This window comes from Delphinus delphis, chromosome 1 (genome assembly GCF_949987515.2).
Source record: "Delphinus delphis chromosome 1, mDelDel1.2, whole genome shotgun sequence".
Classification (NCBI taxonomy): domain Eukaryota; kingdom Metazoa; phylum Chordata; class Mammalia; order Artiodactyla; family Delphinidae; genus Delphinus; species Delphinus delphis.
The window spans coordinates 49928022-49954790 of NC_082683.1; the positions used below are offsets into that span (position 1 = coordinate 49928022).

The window sequence follows — 26769 nt, forward strand, 5'->3', positions numbered from 1 at the left end:
ATCCATCTTTGAATTTAAAAGGACAGCCAGCCGTTCTTCTGTCTGATTTAATAACACATCCCTCCCCCAGTCACCGCGTATTGTCTTTAAAAATGGGCTCAGTCCAAAGCATGCAGATCCTCAACATCCTGAAAAATACTGGGTTTCTGATTCAATGATTGGAACAGTGATGAAAACAATAAACTGGTGCTTCTTTTACCAGCTAACGTCTCTGTATTCTGCAGAGAAAGGTGGAGTTGGAATAAGATGCTTGGCTTCAAGAGTATAGCTGAGATTCCGATGGCAATCTGGAGCCAGCTTACTGCCATGTGTAATATTACCAGGTGCATTAGGTTGAGCTTGAAGTACATCAACAAGGCATAACTTGAGGCATCACCATTTGACTTTCAAAAATCAGCTTCTTACATTAAATTGTCAGCTCTTTAAAATCAGAAATGATATATTTTTCAGCTTCCTATTCCTAGTGTCCTGGCTTAGAAAAAGCACTTAACATTGGTTTACTGGAATTTGAGCTGTTAGACATGGTGAGAATACCTAGGTATAGATCATGCATATTAAGTAATTGCAGATGTCCAGAGGTGATTTGATGGTGAAAAGGGAAGGTTGGCACATGTTAATAGTCCTAATAGTTGCTGCCGTTTACTGAGCATGTACCATATATCAGGCACTGTACTGGGCACTTCGGTTATACAATCCTAGTTCATTGTTCAAAGAATACAATGAGATTGGAGCTGCAGGAGACAGCCTTTCACTTTCAGAGAAGTACCTGTCAAGAAGCTGTACATTTTCTCCTATGAGTATTTTTGGTAAAGCCAGTGGAGAGCCAGATATTATTGACAGATTAGTGCTTTCCTTCCCATCCTGAACTTTCTCTCCATCTTAGAGCATGTGCGCATTGTTTAAAGTGGTATTTAGTTCCTTCTGTCAAGGAGACTAAAGTTGACCATGTACTCATTGCTTATCTGTTTCTTCCCAAACCTCCCAACCCCCTGATTGCAATATAACTAAATAAAAAAAAAAATTGTGTGGGTCTGCTGTACTTGAGCTCCCAGCCAAGACCAAAGATCAAAGTCAAGAGAGGATATTGAGCTCCCTCCCAGGTCCCTGGGACACTGTATGTGCAGACACTGTTTCCAAGTCAGTCCTGGAGGAGTGGCCCTTTGAGAAATAGGACTGCAGGTAAGCTCATCCACTTTGGAGCCTTGTAGTCTTAGGAAACATTGCTACCGGTCTTTGGTCACTTAGGGGAAGAGAAGGAGGAAAATACAAGAGAATAATCCCCGAAGGTTGGTTTTCAGCACTGGTATTTGAGCATGACCCCTTAATATCTCTGGGATAGTTGTGCAGAGAACAGCCTCCCGTGTCTGTGACCCTCTTTCCTTTTCTCACGTTGCCTTTGAGCAGCTTGCATGTTTGTTAAAGAATCAGCCATGAAGCCTGTGGTTTTCTGTGGCACATTTCTAATAATATCTGTAAAGGCTATTATTTAATGAACCGCATACATATTTACCATCAGAGCAGTCTTTTGATGGTGAACAGGGGCTAAAAGCCAGTCCAGTCTGCGCTGGGGACTTGGCTGGGAGGCTGTTTCTGCCCTTCAGAGCCTCCTGTAGACTGAAAAGTTAGGTAAGGCTCGGGACGTGTGTGCAGCCAGCTTGAATTTCTCCCTGTAGCTTTTCTTTGCCTTGGCCTTCACAATCTATGTCCTTATTTCTCTGTCTGACCAGCCTCCCTATATTCCCTATTAGTTGTTTTTGTTTTTAGAGAATTTATCTTTGACTGAAGTGAATGAATTGGGACTAATGTTCTGACTCTCAGCATTCATCCATTGGGCTCTGGAGCCATACCGTCCTGGCCTGGAGTCCCAGCTCCTCTGGTTTTGTGCTCTAAGACGTTAAATAGCTTTATTGCTGAGAACCTCAATCTCCTAAACTGGAAAATGGGCTCATAGTGCCAACCACACGGGATTGTTACAAAGGTGAAGTGAAATCACAAGATCAGGTGGGCGGTTTGCAGAGCAGAGCTTAATAAATGCTAGTTGTTGCTGCCTTTGTTGTTGATATTGATATTGAAGAAGTTTTTGAAGGATTTGGTTTTCACTTTTAGGTTGGTGTGTAGAAAGAGCCCTAAACTTGCCTTAAGAGGCCAGGGTTCAAATGCAGGTGCTGCTGTTGTTTGCTGTTTGTGGTACTAAGGGCAAATTTCCCCATCCCACCAACATATAAAATGGTGATAGGGTTACCAGCTTGACTGGGTTTCAGTCAGAAGATATGAACACATGTGTAAAAGTGCCAGGCATGCGGGAAGATCCTAATCCTTTTCTAAAAAAAGAACAAATTGGAAGAGGGAATAATGTTTTCCACTTTGCAGTTACTTTATTTCTTGAGGCCAAGAGGGACTGGAATACAGCTTGGAGTCTAGGACACAGCCGAGAGTACCTATGACCCAGGAACAAAGGGCACAGAAAGGGGAGACAAGGAATCTGAGTTGCAGAAACTCCTCTGGCAGAGTTTTTATAACTCACAGGGTTGAGTTTCAGGGAAGCTGCCTAAGGGCTTGAACTTCTTTGTTTCCCTTCTTTCAGGGTCCAGGTGTGGAAACAATCATAAAGAGATCACTTAAAACTACAGTAATGGGAAACATGGTGAACTTGAAATATTTAATTAGGATCTATTTCTTACAAAAACATGAACTGGGAGGTCTGTGCGAACAGTGTAGGGAGGGTAAGATGCCCTTGTTCCCGTGGGTTTGACTCTCTTCCCAACTGATGTCTCAGTTAAATGGTCTAGAAATGGGTAGTTTGCCAGAGAGAGGCCACCTGGTGTTGAGGAAGGGTCAGTCTCTGAAGGTGGTCAGCCTGAGTTCTGAGTTAGCCGGTTGTAGACAGAGTAGGCAGGAATACCTAGCAGAGTCCTTGGCAAATGGGCATTTACTAAATGGAGGGTATCAGGCAGTATATCATCCTGAGAATGGTTAGGGATTTGGGAGCCGGAGGGAATGAGATTGCTCTCAACGCCATCACTTGCGAGTTATATGACATACTGGAGCAAGTTATTAACTAGTCTAGGACTTGTTTTCCTCATCAGTAAAATGGGGATGATAACAGTAATTATCCTCAGGGGTCGATGTCAGGATACAAAGTGGATTAAGAATGTGAGCAAGCTGCTTAGCAAAGCATCGGATACACAGTAAATTTGTACCTTTTATTATTTCCCTAAAGATAGGTTTTAAAGGTGTCCACTGAGACTCAGAGACGTGGTGAGTTCGTGCTATGTGCCAGGCACTGGGCTAACACTGGGGATACAGCTGTGGTCCAGGCAGCACTGGAGTTAATGTCTAATGGCAAAGCTCCACTGTCCATACGACTGTGTGTGTGTGGGCGGGGGGTGGGGTGGGGTGGTGGTGGTGGTTCTCCCAAAGGATGGGCTCTTTCCTGTTTAGCCAAGAGATGGGTCCAAAACCCAGAGCTGGGGGAAGCCCTGAGTCAGCTGCAGAGTGGAAATCTGCCTCTTTGGATTTTATTGGAGGTAAATCAGGATGTCTGGGTAGTGGGTGGTAAGATGAGGAATTCTTTGTAGAGGAAGACAGTCAAAAGTGAGGGAGCCAGGCCTGAGGAGCTGGGCCAGCCCCCTGGGGGACTCTTTTGTCACTGGCGCTGGCAGGAGTACAGAGAAGCCTAGATGATGGCTGGCCAGGTCTGTGTAATCCAGAATGTTTGTATAGATTCTTCATTTCCTGTGTTTTTCCCCTTGTTTCTCCCTCCAGTGTTTAGAATAATCTTGGACAGTTCTAGCCAAGGACAGAGAGTTGTTGGCTTGTCAGGATCAGTGTTGGGGAGCAGCATCCCTGGGCCCTTCCAAGTGGTGACAGGGGGAAGCTAAGAGAAGGAACCCCGAGTACAGCAAGAGGATGTGTATGTGGTCAGTTCGGGGAGGTGGAACAGTGGTCAGGCTTCCTCCTCTTTGCAGATAAAGAGACCGAGGAAGATCTGAGCCATGGCACTGTCCTGTTTTACTTATACAGTGCTCTATGTCAATTATATCCTCAGCTCTGAGCAGGGTGCCTGGCACGATCCGCATTTCTTTGAACATCAGTTATTGATTGCAAGATGCATCGTTATTTCATGTACCACTAAGAAGGAAAGAACATGCTACTGATTAGTCGTAAGATGCCATTGGTTGCCCAGTCACTAATTTTGAAGAAGCTAAATGTGAAAAAAATGAGTGTCTCCGAATTAATAAAATGTAGTTGTAAGCATCCAATAAATATTTGTTAATTGGATGGATGAAGCATACAGAGATTAGAATCAAGGAAAAACACTAGTGCAGATAAGTACAAACCTAGGAATCCAACTATGAAAGCATTAAAGCCCGAACCTGTTCATCCTTGTTTTCTGTGGATTCACTGATCTAGGTGTTCATTCCGTAAACGTTTATTGAAAACCAGTTACTTACCAGACACTGTACAGGTTTGGGGATATAGAAACTGTAGGAGCTGGGGATCCAGAAATCAATCAGTTCCTTTCTTCAGGTTCAGGCCAGTAAGGGAGACGGACACAGAAGCAAAAAATTCACAGTCGAGTGGTCTTCAAAAAGTTGGCAAAGAAAGTAGGGGCACAGTACTCTGGTGGCAGCAGGGCATGGAGAGAGGCAAGGCAGTCTTTCCTGAAGAGGTGGTGGTTTAGCTCGATCTTGAAATGGAAGTCAGCAGGCACACAAGAGAGGAGGGAGGTAGCAAGGGAAGAGAAGCACGAGGGGAGACAGTCCTGTAGCAGTGCGGTACACCCGCGGTCCTGCGAGGGGTTCAGGATGTCTGGAGCTTGGTGTGAGAATGGGCAGGACGGAGGTGGATGTGGCTGGACAGCAGGCAGAGGGCAGCTCCCGGAGGGCCTGGGATGCCATGCAGAGGGCCTCAGCCAGTGGTTTTCAGCCATCCTGAGTCCTGAGGAAGGACCCAGCAGAGCGATTGCTGGCGGGAGGCTAGAGGGCCAGGCAAGCGTGATCTTTGCTTCAAACAGAGCAGCTCTGCTTTGATCTGTTTTATTTCAGTTTTTCCGGGTAATGGCTTGAAGGAAAGATATCCCTTTTGGATGCTTGAAGGAATGCATGGTTTGAAAACTGGTGCCACAGGTCATTCGGGCGAGGAGATGAGAAGGCACTTAGGCTGGAGCCTGGGAGTTGTTCTCTGAAGCTCAGACGGAGGTAGCACATGTTCTTAACTACAGATTCCCCATTGGCCTCTACACCTGCCTGTGAACCCCAGGGGGCCACACACCTCTGGGAAATCTTCGTGATCAAGTCAGAAGCTATCACTTGTAATGAAGCTGTTTTTGACTGGGATAAATAGCCAGGAAGCTGTAATGGAACATCTGCTGGCTGACTTCATTTTAGAATTCCCAGGTGTGACCTTGCCAAGGAAACATTACCTTTTTGAAGTGGAAGGGTGCAGAGCGCTGCTGCGGTTGAAATGAGACTCTGGGCGCTGAGGCCGCCCCGAGCTCACCTGGGGAGTTGTAGCATGTTCACCAGCATGGGTATCTTGGGGGCTTGTTCTTATTCTTTAAAAGGCCAATCTGGAAAATGAAAGCCTCTGTGAGATGTCTGTGTCATGGGGGCTAATCTGACCAGAGGGACTCAGAGCCGCAGTGAAGGCCAAGGAATTCCTGAGTGTTCTCTGGTCAGATTTCCTTGTAACTCACGAGGGGTCTGTAAAGAAAACAGATTGTTTAACAAGTTCCTGATCCTGTCTCCCTCGAGGCTCCTTCCCAATTCCCAGTCACTTCCTGACACGGCTGCAGTATATTTGCCTCTTCTCCAAACCTGTATCGCAAGCTGCTAAGAAGGAAAGAAAGGGACATGAGACAGATGTGGGACCTCGGGTCCAGGCTGCTCTTGAGTGGTGCTGGCTAATTCTTTTAACTTCTCAGAGACCTATTTGCCCATCAGTATAAAATGCATCAGTGTGCATTTACTGTTCTTAAGTGTGTGGACCTAGCATTAAGAGAAAAGTTACATATCTCTCGGCGTCTCATCTTAGTCACCTGTAAAATAGATTTTTAACTATAGTCACCTTCAGGGGGAGAGGGGAATTGGATGAAGGCAGTCAAAAGGTACAAACTTCTGGTTATAAGAGAACTAAATGCTAGGAATATAATGTGCAATGTGATACATAGAATGAACGCTGCTGTATTTATATATGAAAGTTAAGAGAGTAAATCCTAAGATACCTTATCACGGAAATTTGTTTTTCTGTTTCTTTACTTTTAAATCTCTATGAGATGATAGATATTCACTAAGCTTATTGTGATAATCACTTCTTAATGTATGAAAGCCAAATCATTATGCTGCACACCTTAAACTTATACAGTGCTCTATGTCAACTATATCTCAATAAAACTGGAAGAAAAAAAATAGTCTTACTTTGTAGAGTCGTAGTGAGTAGAGGGGCTGTATGTACTTTTTACAGTGCTTGTTGGCACATAATTGGTGCTCAGTAGATAGTTTTCTGAATGAATGGCCGCCTGGGCAGATGAGGTTCCTTTTCAGCGCCATGGGCATTGTCCTTGTTTCGATTCAAATTCACTGCGAAGAAAATGCATATCTATTGCCTCCAGATTCTCAGCTCTATAACCCTTTATTTATCCTCATAGCACTTTTCACCCAGTGTCAGGACTTTGCTTGAATAATTAATGCAGTTCGTAAATCCTCACCATCTGACTCCCTTCCAAGAACAGAAACTCCATATCTGAGGCCATGCCTGTCTGTTCACCCACTACCTAGCTCAGTGCCTGTTAGCACACTGGCAGCAATGAATGCTTTGTTGGATGAATAAATAATCAATGGCTACCAGTTCATCAGCTGCATCCCTTCATTTCCACTTTCAAGTTGTCCCATGCTTGGCTTTGCAGATCCACTTGGTCTTCACGTGGTTTTGCCCTTGATCCCCGCAGGTGGAGGGACGGCAATGCCCGGCAGAGATCAGGAACTCGGGAGCTACTACGTGGGTGTGGACGTGGGGACAGGCAGTGTCCGTGCAGCTCTGGTGGACCAGAGGGGTATCCTCTTGGCTTTCGCAGACCAGCCAATCAACCAGTGGGAGCCTCAGTTCAACCACCACGAGCAGTCCTCCGAGGACATCTGGGTTGCGTGCTGCATCGTCACAAAGGTATGGCCTCAACTCTCACGTTCTCACATGTGTTCCCCTGCTCCCACCTGCTGAGTGTGTATAGTGTGTCCATCTGGTGCCAGGGACAACGTCGGGGTAACTTTAGACACAGGCTTTGCCTTTAGGGAGCTCATGGTCTATGGCAGAGACCAACAGACAGCTGGGATGTAACGTGATATGTGCTGGGAGCAAAGTGACTGTGACTAGAGCTGAGGAAGGGGCCAACACTGAGGGGCTCCAGGTAGACAGGATGGAGGATGCAGAACATGTAGACAGAGGATTCAGTCAGATGTGACCGAATGTGAAGACGTCACTGATAACCATAGATGACCTCTACTGCGCCCTCAGGTGTGCCCAGTGCTGTGTAAAACATGTTAACATGCATTATACAGTCGAATCCTCACAACGACCCTATAAAGGTACCCTCATTTTATTGAGGAGGAAACAAAGGCATAGAAAGATTAGGTAACTTACTCAAGTTCATGCAGTTAGTAAGTAGGAAAGGCAGTCTGACTCCAGTGCTGCACCCTTAGTCACTGGACTCTCCTGCCTTCCAAGTGGACAAATGAGGGGAACCTCATTTTGTTCAGAGGGAACTGCATGTGCAAAGGCACAGTGGCCTGAGAACACGGTGGGTTCTGAGAAAGGAAGGAAGTCAGGCAAGACTAGTGCATCTCTGAGTTGTGCCAGGTAGACATTTATCTTGAGTGGCCTTGGTTTGCGGTCCGCTTGCTGGCTTGGGAAAAGGAGTGATGCTGGTTGAGAATTGTTCCCTTTTAGTTTCACTTGACTGGTTTTACATCCTGGTGATCAGGAATGACAGAGATGCTTTTGTAGTTTTTTCCAGAGGGAAAAATAAAGTCCTGGGTTCTCTCTTCTCCCTGTTCCTAGTTTAGTTCCTTAAATATTCATGAAGGGCTTGGTAATTTGCAGATGGACAATTCACCATTCTGTCCGTATTGATGAGTCTGTTTAAACTTTAATGAGCTCTGGGCTGATGTTAGTGCCCCTGGAGAAGAAGCCAGGGAGAGAAGGTGGGGGTGGGAGGCACTGGAGCATTATTATATAGGAATAAAAGGGGGGCACATCTTCTCTTCTGCCTGTTTAATTTTCCTCCTCCCTCCCCCGCCCCGTCCCAGCCCCGCCTTGGTGAGAATCTTCTACTCTTTGCCCTTGGGTCTCCTTTGTTCTTCCAACATATAGCATTTCTTGCCATTAAGGAAATTGTCAAGAAAAAATTTTATCCCCTGATGAAAAGCTACTTTAAAAACAGGTCTGCTCTAAGTCCAGCTTGGTTTAATGTTGGATTTTTTAATCATCTCCCGGTGGCAGCCACCTCATCATCTGCTTGCACCCCGTTAGCCACGTGAGTGCTCTGGGCATTTGTCCTTAGCGAGGATGTCTCTCTGTAGCAAACCTGGGTAAAGCTATTGGGTCTTAGGCTGTTCCCCTCACATGGGGTATGGCCATGTGGCCGCATGTCAGAAGCCATACGATAAACATGACACACCTACTCACAGCTATATTGCTATGTGAGGTTGAAGGAGGGGAGCATGTTTATATTAGAGAGGTAACACACCAGAGAGCACAGATTCTGGAGCCAGACTGCCTGGATTGACATCCCAGTTTCAACATTTATTAGCTTGTCATCTTGGACAAGTTACTTACGGTGTCTTGCTTGAGTTTCATCATCTGTAAAATGGAATGATGACTGTACCTATCTGCATTGGGTCCTTGTGAGGATTAAGTGAGTTAATACATATAAAATGTCGTAACAGTGCCTGGAAATGAGTAAGCACTATGATTCCTATGGCGATGATGATGACAGTAACAGAAATGAGTAGATTATGGAGGAGAGTGAATTTCTAAGATGAAATACTGAAAAGTCAATGTCAGTAAGGGAGGCACCTCATGGGAATATTCACTCCTTTTGTCGTTAGGGTTCTTTCCATGTAAGATTTTGAGAAGCAATGGTCTGGGGCAAGGGGTGACATAAAATACATCCCGAGCTGTCTTGTCTTTCTCAAGGACTTAAGGAAGTCAAGAGTTTGAGAGCAGTTGTACTTACTGCTTCCTTTTCCCTAAGTTGCTCACATTGCCTCAGACGCTTTCCCCTTAGTCAAGTTAATGAAAACAATAAGAACAACAGTAACAATATGATGATGATGGTGGCAGCTAACATTTCTTGGGCACTGATTATGTTCCAGGTACCATGCTGAACACTTTATACCAATCATTTCATTTTATCCACACAACAGCCTCTTTTTTTAAAAAAAAAAAAAAAACTGAAATATAGTTGATTTACAATGTTGTGTTATTTTCAGGTGTACTATTTTTTTCGGATTCTTTTGTCTTATTGGTTATTAAAAAATATTGAGTAGAGTTCCCTGTGCTATACAGTAGGTCCTTGTTGGTTATCTGTTTTATATATAGTAGTGTGTATATGTTAATCCCAAACTCCTAATTTATCCCCCTACCCTTTTCCTTTTGGTATCCATAAGTTTGTTTTCTGTGTTTGTAGGTCTAGTTCTATTTTGTATCTAAGTTCATTTGTATCTTTTTTATTAGATTCCACGTACAAGCAATATTATATGATACTTGTCCTCTGTCTGGCTTAGTTCACTTAGTATGATAATCTCCATGTTGCTGCAAATGGCATTATTTCATTCTCTTTTATGGCTGAGTAATGTTCCATTGTATATATGTACCACATCTTCTTTATCCATTCCTCTGTTGATGGTCATGTAGGTTGCTTCCATGTCTTGGCTATTGTAAATAATGCTGCAGCGAACATTGGGGTGCATGTATCCTTTCGAACCATGTTTTTCTCTGATATATGCCCAAGACTGGGATTGCTGGATCTTATGGTAGTTAAGAACCTCCATACTGTTCTCCATAGTGGCTTCACCAATTTATTATGAACTCTGTTTTAGAGCTGGAAGAAATGAGCTGTTAAGAGGTAAAGAAACCACCCAAAGTCAGGGGTTGGGCTGCTGCTGTCTCCCTCTTGCTCTGTTTTTGTCCCTCTCTTCAGCCTCATCTTATTCCACATGCCCGCATCTTGGAAATCGTATTAAGCTACCTGAATTTTTTTTCTAAATTAGCACTGAATGGAGAACTTTGAACTTATCCTGATTGTTATATTAAGCATTCTGAATTACAAGTGCCTTTACCCAGCTGTCTGCTTATGTGGAAAATGTGTGCCCCCCCCGAGCAGGGGTCATATCTTGTTTACCTGTATTTCCTTAGAGTTCCTCACTTGTAATGTGCCCCATTCATGTCTGTTGAGTACGTGAATGAGTGAAATATCTGTTGTTTTCATTATCTGGCATGCTCTTCTCTCATCTTTTTTTTAACCTGCCCAGTTCCTGGGTACCTTTTAAAGTAAAATTAAGCGTTACTTCCCCCTGGGAGCCTTCCTCTGGATGACCTCTGACAGTCCGTGCCTGCCCTTGACAGCCTCAGAAGAAAGAGGGTGAGAAGTCCCTCTCTGCTGCCCCAGAGCCCACGTATTCACCTGTATCAGTATCTGGTCCTTACCAGATTGTGTTTTAATTGGTGACTTGTTTTAACCATGAGCTGAACTCTTGGAGAGTGTCATCTCTGTGTCCACAGCACCTAACACATTCCTTGGCACAAGTTTGATGCTCAGTAAATGGTTGCTGAATAAATGTTACTTAGAGCTAAAAACGAGCAAACAGAAAACATTCTGACATCCCTTATCTTGTTCAAATGTTGCAATAACTCTATGACATAGTTTTCCATACTTCCTATTTGACACGTGAGGATATTAAGGCTCTGAAACTAATGAGTATTAGAGACAGACGTAGACCTCTACTGAGATGGCTCCAAATCCTCTTCTCTGTTCTACTCACCACTGCCCCTGAAACTGTCAAGTCTTCATTGGGTTGATACCCACACATCTAAAAATCTCTATGGAAACGCACAAGTCCTAGAGCTTATGTCGTCCTTGATTTTAAGAGTTTATATCCCTTTTTGGAGCCGCAAATCTTAATCACCTCAACAAGGCAAGAACATTGCAAGGTAGTGTCTAGTAACAGCTTCCATTAGGAAGAAGATAAGCTGGAGGTACCATTCAGCCAGCAGGTATTTGTCAAGTGTCATTAGTCTGCGAATATTTATTGAGCACCTACTATGTGCTGTGCTCTTTGCTAAGCGCTAGATTATATATGGGAGTGAGGGCTACAACAGGTTCTCTGCCCCTAAGGATGAAATAGTTCAGTTGCATGGAAAAAAATAATACCCATGAAGCCAACGAAATACCATTTTGTTCTAAATTGTACCAGCTATGTGAGTAATGGTTGGAGAGAGAAGGAGCGGAAGAGGGAGTCACCCGTGTGGGATTGAGCAATCATGTCAACCTCCTATATTTATAGAACTTTTATGGTTTACAAAGTACATTCCTATCCATTTGATTGTCATACAAGGTAGGTAGGGGAGGGGTTGTTACTCCCATGTTAAATTGAAAAGAAATACTGAAATCCAGAGAGTTAAGTGACTTTCCCTAAGTCACCCAGGAAGTGGGTGATAAGCCTGAACTCAGGCCAGATCTCTGCATTCCCTCCATCTCCAACACCACATACCTTCATCTTTTGTCTGGATTAGCCTTGGAATGTAACTGACCTCATCTATGTCTGTGCACTTCCCCTCTCCAATTGTGCTCCTTCTTGAGCTGGAATGATAGATATCTGTTAATGCAAACTTGATCAGGTCACTCTTTTGCTTACAGCTCTTCTGTAGCCCCATACTACTGCTTGGATAGAACTCAGAATCCTTAAATGGCCTGTAGGCGCTGTGTGGTTTGGTTTCAGCCTGCTCTCCTGGCTCATCTCATGATGCTTCTCTCAGCTCTGCCTTCCACCCATATTCTCCTTCTGTCATACTCCCACACATGCACTGCTCCCCTTGTCCTCTGGCCGGGCTTTTGCACACATTCTTTCTTCTTCCTGCACACTCTTCCTGCCTTCCGTTGACATATTTCACTCCTATTCATCCTTAGATCCATACTGTCCGATACAGCAGTCACTAGCCACATGTCACCGTTTAAATTTAGTTAAAATTAAATAGAGTTTAAAATTTGGTTCCTCCATTGCAGTAGCCACGCTTCAAGTGCTCGGCAGCCACGTATGGCTGGTGGCTGCTGTGCTGGACAGCACAGGTACAGAGCATGTCCATCACTGCAGAAGGTCCCTTGCATAGTGCTGCACTGGATCTTAGTTCAAAAGGCAGTTGTTCAAGGAGGAAGCCGTTTCTCGCCCAATGTTACCTCCCAACTAAGTCCTATTTTACTCAGTGTTTTCACGTCTCTTGTACTTTTTTGTCATAGAACTTCACATGGTTTGTGAATCATTCATTTTTTGATTAATATCAAATAGTAAAATCATTCTATAATCAAGTAATAACATAACAAAATAAATGAAGTAAAATAAAATAATTCCCATTTGTGGATTACTAGCTGTCTTTTCTACTAGATTTTGTACTGCAGGAGGGTAGGAACTGTAGTTTGCTCACCCAGGTCCTCACGTATAGTAGACCCGGGAAATGTAAAAAGAATGAATGGCTCAAGACATTGGGACCTCCCTACTCCCAATCAATGAAGAAAGCTTGAGGAAGGATGTAGGGTTAAAAGTGAGACTTGAGAACACTAAGAGTGGTTGTTCAGGAGGAATATTACGGACAGAAGCGCTTAGGTGGAAAAGTTAGAGTCATCCCTGGCTGGAGCAGGTGGTTTCCAGTAGGAGGAGGAAGGGAAGCTGGAATTGGTGTTGGGGGCATACCTGGGGTGGCGGGTTCTGAGGCCAGTTGGGAGCTCTTCTAGAATCATCCTGAGTTTCAGACTGACCAGCAACAGATTCAGGATGGCTTGGAGGAACAGAAACTAAATTCAAGGATGCCAGTTAGGAGGCAATTTCCTTCTTCTGATAAAGGTCTGGAAGCTGAGATTTGTTTGAACCATAAGGTCTGGGAGGCCTGGGGCTATGTCTCTCTTGTTGAGCATGTGTCCTCTGTGGTGGCACATGTAGGTGCCTAATACTATCTCTTTAATAAATGAAGGGCTGGGTTAGGATGTTGGCCGAGGAATAAAGAGGCGGCACAAGACTGAGAGACTTTGGAAGGAAGATCAAACAGGACCTGGTGACGATGGAGAGGAAGGAGGTAGAGGCAGTGTCAGAGTTTCTGTCCTTGGAGGAATGTTGATGTCACTGACATAAATGGCAGTGTTTGGCCTCTATCTCTCTACCTTATGTTCAAGGGAAAGTACCACACCTGAGCTAGGATGCTGTGTAGGTAATGGACCAGGACTGGATTTGTTCATTTTACTGGTCACTAGAGTAGATTTTGTAAAGCTGAAGGCCTCCAGGGGCCTTGCAGGTAACATACACCCCACACAAGCTGTATTAGCCTTGTTGTTATTCCCACCTTAGGGCCTTTGCACTGGCTGTTCTCCTGCCTGAAACACTTTTTCTGCAGTTTTCTACAGGGTCAGCTCCTCAGGTCCTTCAGGTGTTTCCTCAAATCTCACTTTCTCAGCAACTACCTTCCCCTTCTCCGGCATTCCTGATCCCCCTGACATCACTTTCTAGTATACTGTACATACACGATATAACCTTTTCGGTTTATTGGCTGTTGTATATCCTTACAACGTAACCTCCAAAACAGTAAGGAATTAAAAAAAATATTTTGCTTTCCATTGTTTCCCAAATACCCAGAAGAGTGCACAGCTTGACCTTAGAAGGGGCTTGATTGTATTTGCTGACTGACTGAATGCATAATCGAATTGTGTAGGCAACAGGGAGTGATGGGCCTGAGGGAACTGGGGATTTCATAACCTCATGCACACCCCCAAAGCTGACAAAGGCATTCAAATCAAGATTTAAAAGAATACAGTACCAGCCACATAGAACTCTATTGCAAGCTGGATTCCGTGAGGCCCCAGGCTTTGACGCTTGCTCCAAATACAGCCAAAGATAAAACCAGGTATGCCTCTGACCCTCCCGTTCTCAGTTCGGAAGATTTCTGAGGAACGCTGTCTCCCCACCCAGTAAGGCACAGCCTGCTGATTTAAAACACATGCGGAATTGAACTGGTTCCCACAGTCAGAACAAAGCGATGCACAATCCCTTCCCCAAACATTTGTTTGCTGCCCCATAGCTACGAGTTGACAGTTGCGAGACATGGACCAGGTTACCGAATGAAGTTGCAGAAGTCTCCTTCTCTGGAAATTCTTTAGCAGAGCAATGTGCTTTCTCTCTAGCTGAGGAAATTCCCTTGATGCCAAGCTGTTGGGGTGAGTTTACTAGCCTGCTTTCTTCTTCCATTAATGAGCATATAAAAAAGAATCCTCAGGTCAGCAGGTCGAGTCCCAGGGGCCTTCTGGGTAGTGTGACCCTGACAGCCATCTCTCTGAGATGATTTAGATGGGGGTGGGGTTGGGGAGTGGAGGGGGTCCTCATGATAAGCCTGATGAGCATGGTCATAAGGCATTTCCATATAAGGCTGGGGAAATGACAGTGGCTGCCCAACCAGATCAGGTTTAAATGCATGTCACAATTATTCCTCCAGTTCCTGGTGATAGGTTTTCGTTTTAGAGATGGAGACACTGCACTTTTGAGGCTGAAAGGCCATGGTTAGAATATAGAACTCTGTAGGTCTTCGAGGGGATTCATAAAGTAGATTGTAGAGAATATTTTCTTTGCTTCTACTGGAAAGTCAGTCCCACCATAATTCTTAGGAGGATTTGAGTTTATCCAAACTTTTCAGTTGTTTATCCTGTCATTTTATATGTGCTTACATGACACACAGAGCATGCTATGCTTCATACATCAGAGAGATTCCACGAACACAATTAGTAAGGCAGCGAGTGAGTTTTCCATCCTTCATATTTCCTACAAAGGTTTATCGGTTCCAGAGTACTTTCAAACCAATTGACAGTCTTGATCCTTACCTAGGAGTTCTCTCTCTCTCAGGAACCTGAGGCTCAGAAAGGTGAAGAGATTAGTGCAAGATTACCTGATCCGGAAGTGGTGGAGTTGGAACCAGAAGGTGGCTCTTTTGACACTGTAGCCCATGCTTGTTTCTACTCCAAAGCTGCCTTGTGGTATTGAGTTTTATTGCATCTTCTACATGTTCCCTCCCAGTTCCTCTCTTGACTAATTGCAGGCCTGTGTGGGGTGGGCTTGCCCAAGTCAGGCATGCACTCTCTGGGCACAGAGACCAATAGGGCCGCAAGGCAGGTAGACGTTAGGGCTGGCTTGTTGATTGTTAGATTGATGCTCCATGAGTTCAAAGAAGATTGGAGGCAGCTAATTTCCTCAAATAGTGGCTGCCACTTATTGCGCACCAAATGCCAGATGTTGGGCTAATCACACCTTATTTTGCTGAATTCTCATAACGTCATTAGGAGATGTAGGTCTAAGTAATAGCTTTGTGTAACCAAGGCAACTGGTTTTCTGGCTTCCCAAAGTCACATGACTGGTTGGTGGCAGAGCCAGGTTTCAAACTCAGGGCGTCTGCACCGAGTACCATTGATCTTAGCCGCTACCCAGAGATTTCCAAGCCAAGTTGGAAGGACATTCCAGGTAGAGGAGGCCATGCTTATAAATGCTACAGAGACATGATCCAGCAAGGCAAGGGGGTGATTAGAATGGCTGGAATTGTGTAACATGCCCTGGGTCACATAGCCGGAGTGACAGAGCTAGGATTGGAAACCAGGTCTTTGTGGGTCATTGTCATGAGGCCATGCTGACAGGCACTTGGGTTTGCGGCTCACATTCTTCTAAGTCTTGATGGATCAGTGTAGTAAAGGTGTACGGGGCATTCACCTGGTGATGTGGGGCAGAGGTATTGCCAGGCATCACAGATGGCTGACTAGCGATGTTCTTGCATACAGCACATGCCCTCTCTGCAGGGTGAGTCTCTTGGGCAGGCAGGCAGTATGGTGGAGTAGGAAGAACACAGGCTCTGCGTTTGAATTCTGGCTCTGCCATCGACTGGCTGTACGACAGGATTAAGTTCAAATTCTCAATCTTTGGAGCCCACTTGCTGTTCCCTTCCCTCCCTAGTCTTCCACTTATTTTTTTTTGTTTGTTTGTTTGTTTGTTTTTTGCGGTACGCGGGCCTCTCACTGTTGTGGCCTCTCCCGTTGTAGAGCACAGGCTCCGGATGCACAGGCTCAGCGACCATGGATCACGGGCCCAGCTGCTCCGCGGCATGTGGGATCTTCCCGGACCGGGGCACGAACCCATGTCCCCTGCATCGGCAGGCGGACTCTCAACCACTGCACCACCAGGGAAGCCCCCACTTATTTTTTTATGAAATGGAAATACTAAATGTTTCCTCAGTGGGTTTTGTAAGGATTAAATAAGATGATGTTTGTAAAGTACCTGACACTCCATAGGTGCTCAATATATGGTGACATTTTATAATTTATTGTTGTTATTATTTGAAAAAATTAATGCTTTTCTTTGTTGAAAAATCTGTAATAATTGTGTGTAGCTCTTATTTGAGGAACCCATTAAATAGTAAGAAACAGAATTCTAAATGACAAGTCCAACATTCCAAAACAGGAAAAAAGAAGACTTGAGCATTTTATTTTATTTTATTATTATTATTATTTTTGTGGTATGTGGGCCTCTCACTGTTGTGGCCTTTCCTGTTGCGGAGCACAGGCTCCGGACGCACAGGCTCAGCGGCCATGGCTCACAGGCCAGCCGCGCCACGGCATGTGGCATGTGGGATCTTCCCGGACCGGGGCACGAACCCGTGTCCCCTGCATCGGCAGGCGGACTCTCAACCACTGCGCCACCAGGGAAGCCCGACTTGAGCATTTTAAATGGTGATGGACACATTTCAGTTGACTTTTGTGGTATTTAAAAGGTTATTGTCATGCTTTAAGTTGGCAGGAAATGTTAATGAGTATGATCACTCATGCTTTTTCACAAAAGGAAACCATAGAAACAAAAATTAAAAAATAGAATTCATCAATAAATCTGTTATTCTCCAGCTTAAAAAATTACATGACAAAGTGAAAAATCTCCCATGTCCTCCAGCTGTCGTTTCTGTTCTCAGAGGCAACCACTATTATCAGTTTGTTGTATATTTTTTTTGTTTTTTTTGTACCTTATTAATATATCATGGATGTATTTCCATTTCATCTTTTATAGCTCAACTTTGTAAAAAAAAATTTAACAGCTTGAGGTATAATTTACATACCATAAAATCATCCATTGTAAATGTATAATTCAGTGATTTTATTAAATTTACACATTGTGCGATCATCACCATAATTCAATTTTAGAATAGTTCTGTTACCCCCCAAAAGTTCCCTTACGCCTGTTTGTAGTCAGTCCCCAGCCCCAGTCATAGATAACTGTTTTCTGTCTTTATAGTTATTCCTTTCTAGAAATTGCACATAAATGGAATCATACAACATGCCTTCTTTTGTGTCAGACTTCTTTCACTTAGCGTAATCTTTTTAAGGTTCATTCATGTGGTTGCACAGATAGTACTCTTTCTGAGTACTATACTTTTGTATGGATATAACACACTTGGTTTCAACATTTGGTTAAACCATGGTGAACATTTGATTTGTATAGGTTTTTGTAGATGCTGTTTATCAGGTTGTAGAAGGTCCCTTCTATCTTGGTTTATTGAGTGATTTTTATTTTTTATTTATTTATTTTTTGCATCTGTTGAGATGATCATTTGGTGTTTGTACTTTATTCTATTAGTATATGTTATACATTAATTGATTTATGGATATTGAACGACTCTTGCATTCCTGGGGTAACCCCACATGGTCATGGTGAAAAATGAATGTTTTATATGTTGCAATATTGGTTTGTTGATATTTTGTTAAGGATTTTTACACTTAGGTTCATGGCAGTTATTGGTCTACAGTGTCCTTTTCATTTGATATCTTTGTTTGGCTTTGGTATCAGGGTAGTACTGGCCATGAAATGTTGGAAAATGTTCTCTCCTTCACTATATCCTAAACAAATTTGTATAGGAGTGGTATTGTTTATTCTTTGAATGTTTCACAGAACTTCCCAATGAATCCATCTGGTCCTAGAGTTGTTGTTTTGTGGGAATGTTTTAGGTGCAATTTTATTTTTCAAGAAAGACTGTTTCTCAGTTTCTTATGTAGCTTTGGCCAAGTTCCATAGCCCCAAAATGGTTGTTTTTGATGATGTTGTTCAGTTTTATGCTTTTATTTTGCTAAGAAGATTTGCCAACCTCTTCATACTATCACACCCAGAAGATACTTCTCTATCTCTTCATTTTTTTTTTTTTTTGGCGGTACGCGGGCCTCTCACTGTTGTGGCCTCTCCCGTTGCGGAGCACAGGCTCCTCACGCACAGGCTCAGCGGCCATGGCTCACGGGCCTAGCCGCTCCGCGGCATGTGGGATCTTCCTGGACTGGGGCACGAACCCGTGTCCCCTGCTTCGGCAGGCGGACTCTCAGCCACTGCGCCACCAGGGAAGCCCCCTATCTCTTCATTTTTAATGACTGTAGAAAATTCTGTTTTACAGGTATACCATAATTTATTTAATAAAAATAATTTTTCCAATTTTTAGGTATATTCTTAAACAGTTAACCTTTGTTTATATGTAATTTTACTTACTCATGCTAATAATTCACTAAGATAGGTTCCTAGAAGTAGGATTGCTGGGTCAAAAGTTATGCATTTTTTAATTTTAGTAAATACTATACTATATTCTTTAAAATTTGTACTAAATTATCACACTGTTAGGATAATATAAAAGAAGGTCCACTTCTCCCTGTCTTGCCACTACTATATACTCTTAATTTTTAAAATTTTTGCCAATAAGAAAAACAAAGATTGGGATATTTTTATTTGCATTTATTTAATTTTAGTGGAGTTGGGAATCTTTTTATATACTCTTTGACTATTTCTTTTTATTTTATGAAGTGACTTGTCATGTCCTTTGCTTAATTTCCAATTAGATTGGTTGTCTTTTAAATTAATTTATAGGATCTTCTGATATTTTAGTGACATTGAACTTTTATTTGTTTTCTGTTGTAAATACTTTATTCTGCCGTTCATTTCCTTCTAGTCATAACTGTTTTCAGTCTTTTAAAAGCCTGTATTTTAATTTATGTTTTCTTTATTTGTTTTTAAAACAGAAAGTTGTACAAGGGATTGATTTAAACCAAATTCGAGGGCTTGGGTTTGATGCCACGTGTTCTCTGGTTGTTTTGGATAAGCAGTTTCATCCTTTACCAGTGAATCATGAAGGTAGGACCATTTCTCTCTCTTTTCTTGGTGGTGGGATACTGGCCGGGGCCCAGTTGGAGCATGATATCAAGTGTTATCACTGTTAGTGAGATTTACAGGTGGAGCATGGAGCCCCAAAATCATGTCCCTAGAGGTTAAAGCTTGGGCAGCGGTTAGTAGGAGAGGGGTGACATTGGGATTAGGTGGATTAGGAAGAGACTTGGCTCCATAATGCACAGGAGCCACAGTAGAAAATCTGATGTAGGATGAACATGGGATCATTAGCTCAGAGTGAGTAGCCTTGAAACAGTTAACTGGTCTGGGCCTTTTCAAGGAAGGGAGTGTTGTCTGTGCCTGAAATTGTTTTGCATATGAAGCTCCTCCACCACATTCATTTGAGTGGGTGAATCAAGTTCACTTAAAGAAAATAGAATAAGACAGACAGGACCATATATCACACAAAAGCTGGAAACAAGTGGCCTCTCTATTTTCAATAGCCAGACCAAAGACATTCACATTTAATGACGTTGTTCTAATACACTCTCATTACACTCTCATTGCACTCTCTCATTACACTCATGAGTACTGTAACGAGCTGTTTCAAATGTAAGTGCCAACTTTTATCCACTGTCAGAAATTTCTCATGGGTGTGTCTCTTTTGGGATACTCTAGCCAGTAGTGCTAGCACCAAGGTTGCAAACCCAAAAGTCAGGTAGGTAATGTAAATGAATACAGCGTGCCAGATTTGAGAAAAACAACAGCACATGTGCAGAGATAAAGTTCAACTGACATTTAACCTTTTGATGAGTGGCAGACATTTGGGAGCAGTGGAGACTGTGGTGCACTGGAAATTGCAGGCTCCATCTAAAGGAGTGTGACTCTGCATTTTCAGTCGGTTGTTGCCAACATAGGTATCACAAGCAAGGCTTGCCTTTGGGCGAGGCTGTATTAAAGAATCCTTGGTAGTGGACACTGCTGTAGCAGCAACTTTCTTAACTGGCGGCTGTGGATACTGGGGCACAATGGGACACCCTGGCATTGGAGTCAGGCAGTCCCAGATCTTAGCCCTGCTGCTGTTGAGCTGTGACACCTTGAGTGAATCACTTAACATCTGCATGGCTTGGTTTCTCGTCTGAAAGAATTGGAATAATGAAACAGTAGCTTTGCTGTGAGAATTAAGTGAGAGCCGGACGCCTGAATGCTCAGAAAAGTTTCTTAAGTCCGATTATGAATTCCTTAAGTTAGGAGAATGTGTCTTACTTACTCCTATGGACCTAATGCATGGAACAGTGATTTTTATAAATGACGTGCCCTGCGAAAGTATGCAAATGGATGAATGATTAGAGCACAGTGGTAATGGTGACCATCTTTTACACATACACACACACACACACACACACACACACACACACACATTTTTTTCTATTTATGCCACATTAACTACCCCCCCCCCCCCCGTGTGCCTATCCCTGTCTGATTAAGTGTTGGGGCTTCAGAGACGAATATGAGTCGTCCTTGTTCTCAGTGGCTGACCACTGGCTCAGCTGGCATTGTTCCAGCCCAGGAGGGCAGGGCAGCCCCCGTCTAGACCACTTCAGAGAGCAGAGACCCAAGGAATGGGACTGAACCTACAGACCTCAGCTCAGGAGCAGCAAGCCCTCTCCAGCCACGGAGTGGGCTGCTTGGGGAGGCTGCCAGCACTTCTTTGTTGGCTTGTTTTAAGTAGTGGTCAGGTGATGGTCTGTTAGGGATGCTGTGGGAGGAATTCTCATTTTGGATGGGACTTTAGATGTTAAGAGCCCTAAGTTCCAAGGACTCTGTACCTTCTAATCTGCTAAGACACATGGTTTTAAACTCTGGTTAGCACATTAGAAACAACTGGAGATCTTTTAAGATTACCAATTCATGAGCCTTACCCCCAGGGTTTGTATTCAGTTGGCTTGGGGTGAGGCTAGGGCATCAGTGTTTTTAAAGTTTTCTCGATAATTCTAGTATGTGGAGAATTACTGGGTGCAGATGAATGGACAACTAAAACATTAGGAATAAGAACATCTGAAGTAGAGGAAGAGTTCCTTGTTAAACCTGCTTATACCAGCACCCTCCCGGATGCCATCTTTTTTCTCATTGTAGAGAGAATTGCCTCCTGTTGACAGTTCTCCTATTAAAAGTGTTACCTAGGTTGCAACCTGAATTATAAGTGTTGAAAAAACTGTATTCCACCTAAAAGGTTAAAATGTACCCATTCATCAAATGCATCCAGCTGCAGGTGCCCTCATCAGTTTCTTGCCTTTCAACAGGTTCTATTAAGGTTAGATTTTAACGACAATGGATTAGCCTGTACTAGAAAATGAAATTCAGATTTTAAGGATGAATTAAGAGGGTCTTTAAAGACTTCTGTTTACCTGATAATGACCCATTCTTGACTGGTTAATTGGAGTAATTGTGAAGAGCAGGGAGTGGGGTCAGGAAATTAACCATCACCATTAAAACCAAACCCATAAGACCAGCGAAACTTACTTTCTTTTGATGGTAACCAAAAAGAAAAAGGAAAAGAAAAAAAAATCCCAAGGAAATTAAGTGCACTAGTTTGAGAACACTGACCTACATGATAAAATAGTCTCATTGTTTGCCTTTTCTTGTTTGGTCTTTCTTCCTTTTCAAGATCAGACCAGTGCTGGGTTGGACAGAGGTGCCATTGCTGTGTGCTTCCTACCTCTGCAACCCACCTAGCTCAGACCATGACTGGGTGAATCATTCCAGCCACAGGAGCTCCTGGGAGGGAGAGGAACCAAGGGAGATAATTTAGGGTCAGGGAGGAAGTTACTACCTAGGCTACTCTGTAACAGAAACCTAATATTTAGATGGTTTTCTGATTCACAGTCATTTCCTTCTAGTACCCCGGAACACCTCCTGTGAGGTGTTGACAGTATTAATTGAATGAGTACAGGGATAAATAATCTGCCCTAAGGTAAACTGACTATGTAACCCTAATTCTGCTCTACCAGATTATTTCCAGTTCTCTTAAAATATGATGCCTTTATGGGTCTGTGCTCTCTTGGTTTCACGTGCTGTTTCTATTGTGTAGCCCCTCCTCCCTCACTCTGTCTTCACCTGCTTATCCAGTGGCCAGTCATTTTCAGAATTAACCTAAAGCTTTCCTGCGTCTTGGAAGCTCCCTGTGCAGCCTCGGACTCGGCTAACTGGGGGCTTCTCTGTGCTCTTCCTTCTCTCTGTACCATGTCCAGGACTTCTGTCATCACTCCATACAGACGTTTTTCCATTTACCCACGTGTTCCGTAAGGGCAGAGACTGTGGCACATTCTTCTTGGTATCCCAGCACCCAGCCCTGTGCCTGGCATGTAGCAGATGCTTAATAAAAGATGAAATGAACTTTCAGTGGAGTCATTTATTTGTGATTTTCTACAGGCACTGAAAAAAAGATTAACTTCCAGGTTGTTGTCTGTAATGAACATTGTTAATTAATAATCATAATAAATATAATAAAGTAATTGATTCTACACAGTGCTCAGTGTGTCATTCTGAGAGCCTCTTCATGTAGAGGTAGTAGTGGCTGATCGGTCTGTCTTTACAGTAGAAAGTTTAGCAACAGGTGTTTTTGTCTTGAAGCAGCTGCAGACAGATTCTATACAATATTTAAGATGCAATGCAGATATTGTCCCCCCAACACCCACACACCCACATTGTGTGTGTGTGTGTGTGTTTATGAATGTGTGCCCACATACCCACAGTCTGATTCCGTGATGGTTCTGGAATAGGACCTGGACATCAGTATTTTTAAAGCTATCCCAGAAGATTCTAATGTGAAACTAGAACCAGAACTTTAAGCAGTTTTGTCATACATAGAATCACTCAGCTGTTTAAACAAAATCTTAGATGTACCTATGGAAGGTTTCATGTACTCTCTCTTATTTTAAATGTATTACTGTTGTTTGAGGAGTTTTTGTGGGACCTGAAATCTCTCCAGGCAGGCAAACCAATGAGTGAGTCCTTGACTCATTACGATGATGACCTAATTTAGATGTATCCTTAGGCTGACTTTTTTGGTAAGTTTTAAAAATTCTTTTTCAAATATATGGAAGAGTAAGGAAAATAAGATAACAGCCTGCTATGTATGTATGAGGATAAACAGATGAGGTTTTGCCACATTTGCCACAAGTCCTTTTTTTTTTTTTAAAGAAAGAACCACTTGAAGCTTCAGTCCGTGCCCTCCCCCTCCCCCGTCCCTCTGCCCAGCAGGTAACGGTTCTGCCATAGCTGGTGTTCACAAACACATTTCTTCTGTGCTTTTACCACATGTGTGTATACCCACAACAACAAACAATATATACTGTGTTTAAAAATACCCCAGCTGGTGTCATTATTCATGTTGATGTGTGTAGCTCGAGTTTAAATTGGTTTTACTAATTTATTTATCCATTCTCTGCACAGATCTACTTTCAAAGAACACTTTGTGCTTTTCCCAGCTGTGAGGTAGTAGGCATGTCTTCAATCTCGGAGTCAGATTGTCGTTGAAAACGGCCTAGATCTCAGCGTTGTTTTAAGGATTAAATGAGACGATGTGTGCAAGAGGTTCAGCACGAGGCTTGGGACACACACACGCAAACGCGCATGTGCAGCTTTATAAACACTCATATTAGCAAAATTATATAATTGCTGCAGTTATTTTGCCAGTAAATAAAATAACATGTGAAGTGCCTATCTCAATTACTCTTGAGTCCCTTTTATCTTCCCCGTTTATAATCTCCCAGGTATATTCCTTGCTGTTCTCTGCATTTTGCCATCAGAGGAAGCAGAGGACTGTGAAAAGAATACTGGCTTGCCCATCAGTGCAGGATGAATTAGCAGAGTCTGGGGAAGGGGGAAAGGGGCAACTAGTTTCTCTGTGGGCTGCAGGATGGTAGAGGTAGGATGTGAGGGGCACTGCCCATGCTCCTTTTCCAGCTGATTTTAAATTCTGTTTCCTGTGATTTATTCCTCTTGAGGGCCTACTATGTGACAAGTACTTGCCATATCCTTTATGCACATTATCTTTTGTTCAATGAATGAAAAATCTCAGTTAATCCTTATATGCTACATTTTGCAGATAAGGACACTTAGGCTAAGAAAAATTAAATAACTTTCTCAATATTTCTGCCTATACTGAAAGAACGTTCCCCATTAGGTCTGCCTGGTTCCAGAATGGAAAAAAAATTCCAGTGCTTCCCACCCCACCAAACAAACCAACCGAGTGAGGAAAAACACTTAAATTAACTAATTTTAATTAGAGTAACTAGAGGAAGTGAGAATATAGGCAAATAAAAGCCATTATGTAACTGTATATGATATTATACCTAAAATATTGGTCCATATTTCAAGGAGACATACCTTAAAAAGCTGAAGTATTGTTTTAGGCTTATTTCATTGGCTCTTTTCTTGAGTATGTATCCAGAAAAGTTTTTCTAGAATAGGTGAAATAGGAAAGGAAGGGGAAAAGTTGAGAGAGAATGAATGGTAATATAATTAATTAGTGGATCTTGACTGGTTTTTCCTTTAGACGTTTAACCCTGGGACTATATTCAAAGAGCACGTCTCTTCAAGGGTCCAAGATATGGGTAGGATGTACCTAGTCAGTGTTGGTGGTGGTCCTTTCACTTGTTTCTTGTTGATGTGTGAAATTATACAAGCAGTTGTGCAGATTTTTGCCCTTGGGAATCCATAAGTGCCCCCTTGAATTAGAAGGATAAGGATGCACCTGTGTCCTCATCTCCCTTGTTTTTGCTAGGGGATTCTCATCGAAACATCATCATGTGGCTGGACCACCGGGCGGTCAGTCAGGTCCACAGGATCAACGAAACCAAGCACAGTGTCCTGCAGTACGTTGGGGGCGTGATGTCCGTGGAAATGCAGGCCCCGAAGCTTCTGTGGCTAAAAGAGGTAAGTGCATAGCGTTGAGGAGCGATTACTCATAATAGCAGAGGATTCCATTTATTGAATCTATTGGTACCAGGCACCCTGCTCATCACGGCTGTTGTATTTGATTTTTGCAGCAAGTCTCAGGAAGGTTGATCCCATTTTATTGATTCGGTTGTGGTTAAGTCATTCTGCTTAACTCAGGCAAGGCACTGAAATAAGTATTTGATGCAGATTATCTCTTTGAATCCTAACGGCAACCCTATAAAGTAGTTTTTTTTCTTTTTCTGTATTTGTAAAAACTAAAGCTAATAGAGATTCGTCAGCTCCCCCAAAGTGACTCAATAAGTATGCAGCAGAACCAGGATTTGAACCTAAAAATGACTGAAATTGATTTTCTTAATATCCACTGTTCTATTGAAGTTCAGAGAGGTTAATTACCATTCCAGTTAGAAAGTGGCAGAGCTGGGATTCAAGTCCAAATCTTCTGACTGGAACATTCTTTCTCTACATACTTTTAGCCCCCAATGATTAATTTTTGGCCTTAGTGGCATTTTATGGAATGCCTTTCTCATCTCACCTGAACTTGAGTTTCCATACCCTTTTGTGATAAGGTGATCTCTGGCTAAGGCACTTGCAGGTGGTTCCCATTTCCAGATGTTAGAATCATTTATGAAGTGTGGAGAATGGTGATGTCAGCTTAATGGTTCCCAGTAGAGATGGATGTGTGAGAAAGTTCAAGTCCTCTGGGAATTGCAGGAACTTGAAAACCCCTAGGTGGTCTGGTGAGGAGAGAATCCATCTAATGATAAGACCTGCTGTGATTCATTTGCTGGCCCTGAGGTTTCAGGCGGATTGAGTCTTCAATTACTCAGATGTGGGGTTGGGGAGAGTTTAAAGGTGATGAGGAGGTGTCCTTGGATTGCCACCATGGGGCAGAAGGGAGGTAAGTAAAAAGGGCGTCAGTAATCAAGCCAGGCTTGGCTTGTTACTTGTTTAGTATATTGAGCTATTTTGTAAGTTTTAATTTGCAGAAAGACTTCTATATTTGCTAAGAGTTTGAAAACACAGAGTGTTTTAGGAGTTGGGGGTTTTAGGATCCTAATTCTGACTCTGTTTGCATCACACTGTGTGACTTTGGGCAAAGCGATTCTCATCCCCAGGGCTCACTTTTTCCATCTCTAAAGTGAGAGAGTTGGACTGGATCAGTTTGGAAACTTGATACAAAAATATCCTGAAATACAAAGCAGTGCATTGATTTGTATTTGCACTGCCTCCACACTCTGCTATGTGTGCTATAGACTTTAACTGATCTCATCCTAACAACCTCTGCCTGGTAGATGGCATGGGAAACTGAGGCTCAGAGAGAGGGTTATATGACTTTCCCAAACAGACGATACAGCCAGAATTTAAACCTGTGTCTACTGGTCTCCAA

At 43.0% G+C, this 26769-nt stretch overlaps 1 protein-coding gene across 1 annotated transcript in view; it reads left to right on the forward strand.

Moving 5' to 3' along the window:
- LOC132432423 (FGGY carbohydrate kinase domain-containing protein-like) overlaps window positions 1-26769 on the forward strand; it is a 107243-nt gene that overhangs the window by 13289 nt on the left and 67185 nt on the right. Inside the window, exons 2-4 of the mRNA XM_060022822.1 lie at window positions 6950-7164; window positions 19334-19445; window positions 25207-25358. Coding sequence (XP_059878805.1) covers window positions 6964-7164; window positions 19334-19445; window positions 25207-25358 — 465 coding nt within the window. The 5' untranslated portion in view covers window positions 6950-6963. The remainder of the gene's footprint in view (window positions 1-6949; window positions 7165-19333; window positions 19446-25206; window positions 25359-26769) is intronic.